The 9,920-nt window shown below is 37.0% G+C and overlaps 1 protein-coding gene across 1 annotated transcript; it reads left to right on the top strand.

Moving 5' to 3' along the window:
- Positions 1–4,847: 4,847 nt before the first annotated feature.
- On the top strand, positions 4,848–5,810 carry LOC113904818 (olfactory receptor 52N2-like). The gene has a single exon (XM_027561907.1). The coding sequence runs from the start codon at positions 4,848–4,850 to the stop codon at positions 5,808–5,810; it is 963 nt and encodes a 320-aa protein (XP_027417708.1).
- The last annotated feature ends 4,110 nt before the right edge of the window (positions 5,811–9,920 follow it).

Raw genomic sequence — 9,920 nt, forward strand, 5'->3', positions numbered from 1 at the left:
CTGGCTCTAGGACAGTGATCACACCACCATGTTTATCTGGGTTGTGAAGATCTTTTTTGTATAGTTCTTCTGTGTATTCTTGCCATCTCTTCTTAATATCTTCTGCTTCTGTTAGGTCCATACCATTTCTGTCCTTTATCGAGCCCATCTTTGCATGAAATGTTCCTTTGGTATCTCTGATTTTCTTGAAGAGATCTCTAGTCTTTCCCATTCTGTTGTTTTCCTCTATTTCTTTGCATTGATCTCTGAAAAGGCTTTCTTATCTCTTCTTACTATTCTTTGGAACTCTGCATTCAGATGTTTATATCTTTCCTTTTCTCCTTTGCTTTTCACTTCTCTTTTTTCCAACAGTATTTGTAAGGCCTCCTCAGACAGCCATTTTGCTTTTTTGCATTTCTTTTCCATGGGGATGGTCTTGATCCCTGTCTCCTGTACAATGTCACGAACCTCATGAAGGGTCCTGCTTATACTGAATATTTTCTAACTCTTTTTGTGTGTGTGTGCACAGCTCAGAAAGCCTTACATCTCTTCCTAGAAATAGAATACACCTTAAGAAGATGTTGATAGGATAGTAGGACAAAGTATTCTTGGTATCTTCATCACAACTGCTAGAGTCCATGTCAATATATCAGTAGATATGATAAGCAACCTGTCTATTACAATTGGACACATTGCCCAAAAAACATCATGCCCCAACATGTATTTCTAGATTCTTTGGTTCTGGTGGTCTTTGATAACAGAATTTCCTTGGATTTCATTTTGACCAAACACAGAGGGGTATGTGTACTTGCCACAGGCTGTACATATACAAATACCTCAGGAGAAGTTGAAAGCCTAATGAATAGATTATTTCAAAAGGCCACTTGGTTACAAAATGAATGAAAAGAGGACCCACTCCAAGATTTAATTTTCCTGGTTGCTGTCTGGGATGGGAGGGTTTTCTCAGGAATTCTACAAAGATGCGTCTTGATCATCATCTTCATTGTAATACATCTACTAATGTTCATATGATTGTCTAGGTGCCTTGACAGGCAGTCACAAAGGAGTAATGTCTTCCTAATGCAAAATGTTGATGCCAAGCCTAGGACTTGAGAATTCCTTCAAATGAAAGTCTATGATTATCACTTCTCTAATCCTGAAAAATTGATGCTGCCCCCATCCATCAGAAAGTAGCCAGAGCCATCATCACCCCTGTTCCCTTCAAGATGGAGGAGTATCAAAGAAAAGAGGGAATTGAAACTGGGCAGGAGCCCAAGGAACCTTCTTGGTGACAAGACCCCTCTGTGTTCCCCTGCTTCTTGTTTATAGAAAAAGCTTTAGTCTCCTAGTCCTTCTCCAAATTCCAAAGAGAAAGCCCAAGGAATTAACATTAGAGAAGTAAGGGAATGTAGAGGCAAAGTACAAAGTAAAAGCAGTCAGACAAGAAAAGTAATAATAACTTAAACAATGTCAGCCATAAAGAACTCCCAGTTCCTTTTGGAAGATATGGGTAAAGGGCTCATGTGCATTCCTCAGTTGTTTTGCAAAAACCAGAGCCCCACCAAAGGAGACTGCTCACCACAATCACACAGACACCAGACTGGTTGTAGTCAGAAGACTGTTGATGTTGATTCCTGAAACTTCACCTTGATATATCCTCACCAACAATTAGAGATTTGTGCAAAACTGATCACACATCTTATGATTCTATTCTTCTCACTGTCTTTGAAAACCCTTCCTTAAAAGACACGAGGGATTTGGATCTTTTGAGCATGCACTCATGTGTGTGTGCTAAGTTGTTACAGTAGTATCTGACTCTTTGTGACCCTATGGACTACAACCCGCCAGGCTCTTATGTCCATCAGACTCTCCAGGCAAAACTACTAGAGTGGATTGCCATGCCCTCCTCCAAGGGATCTTCCAGACCTAGGGACTGAATCTGTGTCTCTTACATCTCCAACATTGACAGGCAGGTTCTTTACCATCTTCCTCTTTTCCCTGCTTGGTGCCCTGGGATAAATGCTATACTTCCCCTCCCCACAAGTTGGTGTCAGTAGATTGATTTGCTGTGCATCTGGCAAGTGGATTCCAGTTCAGTTTAGTAACAATACTACCTTTGAAAATGGTTGCAAACTATGACAGATGTGTTCATATTTTAGTACTGAAAGTTCCCAGCAAGCAATAAAATCAAAGCTAACACCTCTACTGAGATGGATAAGGAGAAGCATGAATAATCCAAATATTAGAAAAACAACTGACCAAAAAACACTTGGAAAGAATGTTCATAGGCCCTACTAACAAAGTTGATTTTAAGTCAAGCTAAAATATCAAAATATCAAGCTAAATAACAAATTCAGTTGGGGAAAAGAGAGCAAGCATATGATAGCTAATACTTTAGATGGATAGCATACTAATAGTGTATGGGAGTGAAAATCCCATATGAAGAAGATTTTTTTACGAAGATGAATTTTTCCAACTTTTATCAACATAATTGAATTGTCTATGCCTCTTTTTCCACAAATTTCAAATCTATTTCTAATAATTCTAAGAGGGGAAAATCAATAGTACAAACAGATTAGGATATCCATAAAATAATTCTCTTTGATAGCAAAAATTAGAAACAATTTAAATATTCAAGAGTAATAAAATGTTTAATTTTGCTTCAACTATTGAATGAAAAGTTTAGCTCTAAACTTTCAACTGCAAGGCGTATAGAATGACATGGGAAATGTATATTATATTAAATAGGGGAAAATGTGCAAAACTTCATACAGTATGAAGTTTATATGAAAGAGAATATTATACATTAGTAATCCAAAATTATTGGACAAATAGATAAAGCATTTTATAATGGTTATTGCTTCATTAGAATAACAAGTGATTTTCCAAGTTTTTATTATGCTTTTCTATAGTTTCTTTTTAGATTTTTTCTACATTAAAAAAATGTATTTATTTTGCAATAAGAGAAGAAACTTTTAAATGATATTTGTCTCCACCAGTCTTGGTGGTCATATTTCTCACTTGGGAATACAGCATTAAACGTTAATATGTTTTTGCTTTTGTTGTTCCTTTTTCTATTCAAAAGTTTCTAAATGCCTATCTAGTACCATAAGCCCAAAGTTCTTTCTCTTTCATACAGATTCTTCTGAGACATCTAATTGTGGAGAGTCAATCACCTGGGATACCTTGCTGAAGATTCTCCAGGGAAACTAAAATTCCTATGTAAGAAGATGCCAGCCCAGATTTTGAAAAATGCCTAAGGATTCTCAGCCATGAATAAGAACTTGTTTGTGCCTAACACTGAGGTAAGTTTGGGTAATTTTTAAAACTAGCCATTTGAAAAAGATAGAGATATTCCTGGATAATAATACAATGGCTAAGAATATAGGCACAATTACCAAAAGACAACTTAGCAAGAAGCAATGTATTTCTCTTTCCCTTTCACTTCTTAAGAGACAATGGTTTTTTGTGTTTATGGGTGGCTAGACTTAACCTCATTTCCACTTTATTCATTTCCTCATGGTGTATACATAAAAGATGGTGGACACTGGAGATTTTTATCTTTAAGTGTTTCTAATCCAGGTCCATAAAATGATAGTTTCTCCAGGTGGTGACATTTCGGGAGAAGTTTGGGAGAGCCTTTTTTATTAGAAGAGATGGTTCACACAAGATGAAGTCAGCTTAGGAAGCAGAGACCATGAGCCTCTGAAACTTGTATTCCTTTGTATTTCTTCTTTCTATGGTGGTTTCTATGTAGTCTGGTCAGTAGAAGTAGACATAATGGTAATTTCTTGAATATTTAGGTGAAAAGAATCTGTACCTTATGGCTTCACTGCCATGTAATACATGCCATCACACTACAAGTATCTACTTAAGTCTGCTGAATGATGGGTGTGTTTGACACTGACTTTGCTGCATGAGAACTCAGGTTTATGCCACAGCTTAAGCATCATTTTATTTTTTCGAATAAAAAAAGAATTTTAACCATTTGGAACCTTCATTTTACTCAAATATCCCTGAATCTATAAATTTCTTCAAATATCTTTCAGTCATTTCTACTGCCCTACAAGAAATAACAATCCAAAGATATGGTATTGTCTGTTGTACTGATTACCTGTACAATTATAATGAAATACTGTTTAAATTACAGCAGTATAGGCAATCAATAATCTTCAGAAATTCAAGGGTTTCTTGGGTGTTAGTTTGTTTTAAAAATAAAGAAATTATTTTAGGTAGAAAGACAGAGAAGCCAAATGAAAAGAATTCTGTATCTGAATGAATTCAAAAATTTTTTTAAAATTTTACCAAAATGCCATAAAACTTTTTAATGACTTAGAAATGTAAATACTGTTTTTTTTTTCCTTCTCAAGAACACCTGAATTTTCACAACATGGAAAAGCATGATATTGGCATCAGAGATTGAATGCCAATAATATTAAATCCTTACTGCTTCAAAAATGTTATTGAGTTTCTACAGTATGTTATCATTAGCAAGATATCCAGAACAATTTTGCATATATAACTTGCTTTCCTCATAATCTTCAAGGCAAGAGCTGTAAGAGACAGAGACAGTAAGGATAGTAGAAAGTATCCTTTCTAACTTTCTTAAGCAGAAAGTTTGCTGCTGCACATTAAACAAAGTAAGACTCTACTATTTATTTTTAGATAACATAGTTCAAAGATTCTTTTGCTAGAGCCTGGGAAATAAAAAACCATCCTGATTATCCTAACAAGATGAATGTTCATGGCTTTCATTGTTATCGTTCTACAAACCATTCTTATATTTGGTCTCTAAACCCACCTCTATCTCCTATACAGAGAGCAATTGCGGACAAAGAATATAAAATGTCCCCCACATGTCCAGCATTATGTCTGGAGCCAATATCTCCAGCATGACACCAGGATTCTTTATCCTGAATGGTGTTCCTGGGCTGGAAAGCACACACATCTGGATCTCCCTGCCATTCTGCTTCATGTACATCATTGCTGTTGTGGGCAACTGTGGACTCATCTACCTCATCGGCCATGAGGAGGCCCTGCATCACCCCATGTACTACTTTCTGGCCCTGCTCTCCTTCACAGATGTCACCCTGTGCACCACCACGGTACCCAACATGCTGTGCATATTCTGGTTCAACCTGAAGGAGATTGACTTCAATGGCTGCCTGGCTCAGATGTTTTTTGTCCACACGTTGACTGGGATGGAGTCTGGGGTGCTTATGCTCATGGCGCTGGACCGCTATGTGGCCATCTGCTACCCCTTACGCTATGCCACCATCCTCACCAGTGCTGTCATTGCCAAGGCTGGTCTTGCCACTCTGCTGAGGGGTGTGATGCTCATCTTTCCATTCACTTTCCTTACCAAGCGCCTGCCCTATTGTCGAGGCAACTTCATTCCCCACACGTACTGTGACCACATGTCTGTGGCCAAGGTGTCCTGTGGCAAAGTCAAGGTCAATGCCATCTATGGTCTCTTGGCAGCCCTCCTGATTGGGGGCTTTGATATTTTCTGTATTTCTATGTCTTACACTATGATCTTGCGAGCAGTGGTGAGTCTGTCTTCTGCAGATGCTCGTCACAAAGCCTTCAGCACCTGTACGTCTCACATATGTGCTATTGTCATTACATACGTTCCAGCCTTATTCACCATTTTTACTCACCGCTTTGGGGAAAAAAGCATTCCTCCTCATGTCCATATCATAATTGCTAATCTCTATTTGATGTTGCCTCCTACCCTGAACCCAATTGTATATGGAGTCAAGACCAAGCAGATCCGGGAAGGAGTCATCAAGTTACTTTTTAAGGAGAAAGATATCTTATCTGCGAAATAGATTAAAGCATTAATATTGAAAAGCAAGGAAGGACAAATAATATTTTAGATGAGATTCTTGAGTGTAAATTTTAAACCAATTGATCTCATTGTTTCACTGAATAACTGTTATACTATTAACTGACCTTTTGGTAGAATTCATCAATGGTTAAAATTAAATAAATAAGAAATACGCCTATGAATTTGAGGACTTTTTCCTAAAAGGACTTCCACAGTGATTTTAAAACTATTTTAAATAATGTGATGAATAGAGTCCTAATGATTTCTATGTTGAACAAGCCTCTAACAGGGTGCGCATCATAAAAAATAAAAGATTTACTGACCCTGTGTTGGAGATTCATCTGTTCTTGGGGGAAACCCATAGAAAAAGAAATCTGAGTCTGTTTCATAAGGCCCTTCACTTATTCTAATGACTTCATTTACTTCACTATTCCTCTTACCACATCATTTTGTATTACTGGGTTTAGTTTTTTAAACTATCCCATGTCTACACAAGCTGTGTGGAATTTCCCCTATTAAGGAGAATAATATTCAAATATTTCAATCGATGTGATCTAAATGAAAATTATGAAGGTAAGCAAGGAAATAGCGTCATAGAAACATAGAAGAAATAATTTCTTAAGGATAACTCTGGAAGATTTTTGAAGCAGACATGGAATAAGTCTTTGAAATAATTGTGAAGTGCTAGTAAGAGTCAGACACGACTGAGCGACTTCACTTTCACTTTTCACTTTCATGCATTGGAGGAGGAAATGGCAACCCACTCCAGTGTTCCTGCCTGGAGAATCCCAGGGACGGCGGTGCCTGGTGGGCTGCCGTCTATGGGGTCACACAGAGTCGGACACGACTGAAGCGACTTAGCAGCAGCAGCAGCAGAAGAAATAGATGAAATTCACCAGCAAAATCTATAATCGTTTGGGTTTGGCTGACTTTATAGTTTTGTTTTCTTTAAGTTCAGCTACCACAAAGCTGAACACCTGGATTTTTTACTCCAAGGTGAGGTTGATCACCCCAAGCAAGCTTGCATAATGGCTAAGTATTCACAAATATTGATTTTTTGTTTCTTGTAACAGGCCTTGTTGCTGCTGCTGCTGCTGCTGCTAAGTCGCTTCAGTCGTGTCCGGCTCTGTGCGACCCCATAGACGGCAGCCTACCAGGCTCCCCTGTCCCTGGGATTCTCCAGGCAAGAACACTGGAGTGGGTTGCCATTTCCTTCTCCAATTCATGAAAGTGAAAAGAGAAAGTGAAGTCGCTCAGTCGTGTCCGACTCTTAGCAACCCCATGGACTGCAGCCTACCAGGCTCCCCCGTCCATGGGATTTTCCAGGCAAGAGTACTGGAGTGGGGTACCATTACGAACTGCAAAATTTGGAAAGCTAGGAAACTGCTCTTGGACCATTACTGGGCACTTAAGCATGAAGATACATTGTATACTGATTTCCATTACCTATATCTGTCTGTACACTGAGGAAATGCAGTTCTAGATGAAAGTTTTCTGAGTTTTATGAACTTTATTGTCAATCCAAACCATGTATGGTGACAGGTAGTTGTGAAATGCACATTTTAAATACACATTTATTAATATTGAAGTGTATCATTGAAAGTAATTTGAAAAGTATGCTATATGTCTGCTAAAAATTTTGAACACTATGATATGTAGCAGAGATTTCTGAAGATATATTACACCAAAAATGCTAGTATACTTGCTATTAGTCATCTTGAGCTGATATTTTGACGATTTCCAGCAAGGATGATAGTGTAAATGTCAACAAGAACACAATTTCCCCTGACACTCTAAATATATATAAAAATACTAGATTAAATATATTTCTGAAATTACAGACAGGAATATCTAAAAGCAGAAAAAAAATAGAAATAAAAAGAGAAATCACAAAAGCAAGGGAATAGATGAAAATTTAGTACCTATACAAAACTTTTACTTAAATAACTTCAGTATTGATAATCTATTGTTCATGTGTAAAAGTTAGATAAGCATTAATCCTAGAATCTTACATCATCATACTGTTCTGCTAAAATCTATGCCCATTAGCCCAAAGATAGAGAAAAAATGTTATAACTGTCATAATTTTTGGAAACACTAATGCAAACACATTTTATTATAGATGAATCAAAAAGACAAAGATTACTGCAGTAAAGACATTTTCTGGCAATAATCTTTCTCTCTACATTCAGTTATTTTCTCTATATAGTGAAGTAATCAGTGTATATCCTGACATTTTATGCAACTCTCTTAATTCCCCACACCACACAGATAATTCACTGTACCACACTACCTTCAACAGACTGGGGAAAGCTTCAAGTATAGAAAACAATTAAACAATAAGTAAGTATTAAAATGTAGCAAGAAATGTACACTAGTAATTTAGTCCATAAATCTTTGCTAATAATTACTAGAGGTGGGGGTATTGATAGGATAAATCTTGATTTAAGAAGTTTCTCAAATTTATACATTGTACACTAATAGCCATGGTAGAAGAAGAACAATTCCTCAAGAAGAGAGAAGCTGATCAAACTTTGCTAAAAGACAGTGCTATACAAAACTATATAGTGTTCTTCCATCCATGTCTAAGTACAACAAGGATAAGAGTGAAAGAAACATACATATGAATGTTCCATGTTTGCTGAAAAACACTTGAAACAGACAAATCTAACTCTGGTTAAAGATGAATAAAAAGGGAAAACAATACCACCACATATAAGCATTATATTGAGCCTATGATAATGTCCTGATAAAGGAGAGACAAGATATAGCATGTAGGACAATGAAAAGACTATTGTGGATATATAAAATGTTTACTAGCCAGGACATGGAAGCAACCTAGATGTCCATCAGCAGATGAATGGATTAGAAAGCTGTGGTACATATACACAGTGGAGTATTACTCAGCCATTAAAAAGAATACATTAGAATCAGTTCTAATGAGGTGGATGATACTGGAGCCTATTATACAGAGTGAAGTAAGCCAGAAAGAAAAACACCTATACAGTATACTAAGGAAATGGCACCCCACTCCAGTACTCTTGCCTGGAAAATCCCATGGACGGAGGAGCCTTGTAGGCTGCAGTTCATGGGGTCGCTAAGAGTCGGACATGACTGAACGACATCACTTTCACTTTCATGCATTGGAGAAGGAAATGGCACCCCACTCCAGTGTTCTTTCCTGGAGAACCCCAGCCGTCTATGGGGTCGCACAGAGTCGGACATGACTGAAGTGACCTAGCAGCAGCAGCAGCACACATGAAAGTTCAAAGACTGTGCCACATACAAAGAAAAAGCACTTCAAGAGATTACAATAGAGAGGTTAAAAATATTAGCACTACAATAATGATTAAAAACAAAATTCAGTTCAGATTTAGGCAGGGAATAGGTTACACGTAAAGAAAACAAAAGAGAAAATAGATATGGTAAAAGAGAAACAAGAGAAGAGGGAAGAAAGAGAGGAGGGAAAGGAAATAAATGGGAGGAGACAGAATGAAAAAGAAATATAGATGTATTTTTGCAATTATTATGCAATCATTGTTATACAATAATATGTACTATCTTGCAACTCCAAGTTTCAGAAGAGAGTAAGCTCAGTTCTGAGCTTTAAAAATTACAGTGATTGTATTTAAAATTATCCATGTTGTTTTGTGAAGCATTATTTGGATCACTTTCATTCCTCAGTAATATTGTGACTTGTGAATATACAATTTTTATTGTACTCTTGAACACTTTTTTGATGAACTCCTGTTAATAATACTCCTATGAACAATCTTGTATATATCTTTTGTATACATCTTTTGCAGCAAATACTTGTGTGTTTCTTTGGTTTACAACCGCAGAGTGGAATTTCTGGATCATATGGTATTTTTAGCTTAGTTTTTGGTATATAGCATCAACTATATTCCAAGATGGTTGCACTAGTTTAAACTTTTATCCACAGTATGAGAACTCTAGTCACTTTCTACTCTTCCCAGCACTTGATATTGTCAGAACTGTGGTATTTCATTAGCAGAGACATCATTTTGCTGACAAAGGTTCATGTAGTCAAAGCAATGGTTCTTCCAGAAGTCATGTACAAAGGTGAGAGTTGGACCATAAAGAAGGCTGA

Source organism: Bos indicus x Bos taurus, chromosome 15 (assembly GCF_003369695.1).
Source record: "Bos indicus x Bos taurus breed Angus x Brahman F1 hybrid chromosome 15, Bos_hybrid_MaternalHap_v2.0, whole genome shotgun sequence".
NCBI lineage: Eukaryota > Metazoa > Chordata > Mammalia > Artiodactyla > Bovidae > Bos > Bos indicus x Bos taurus.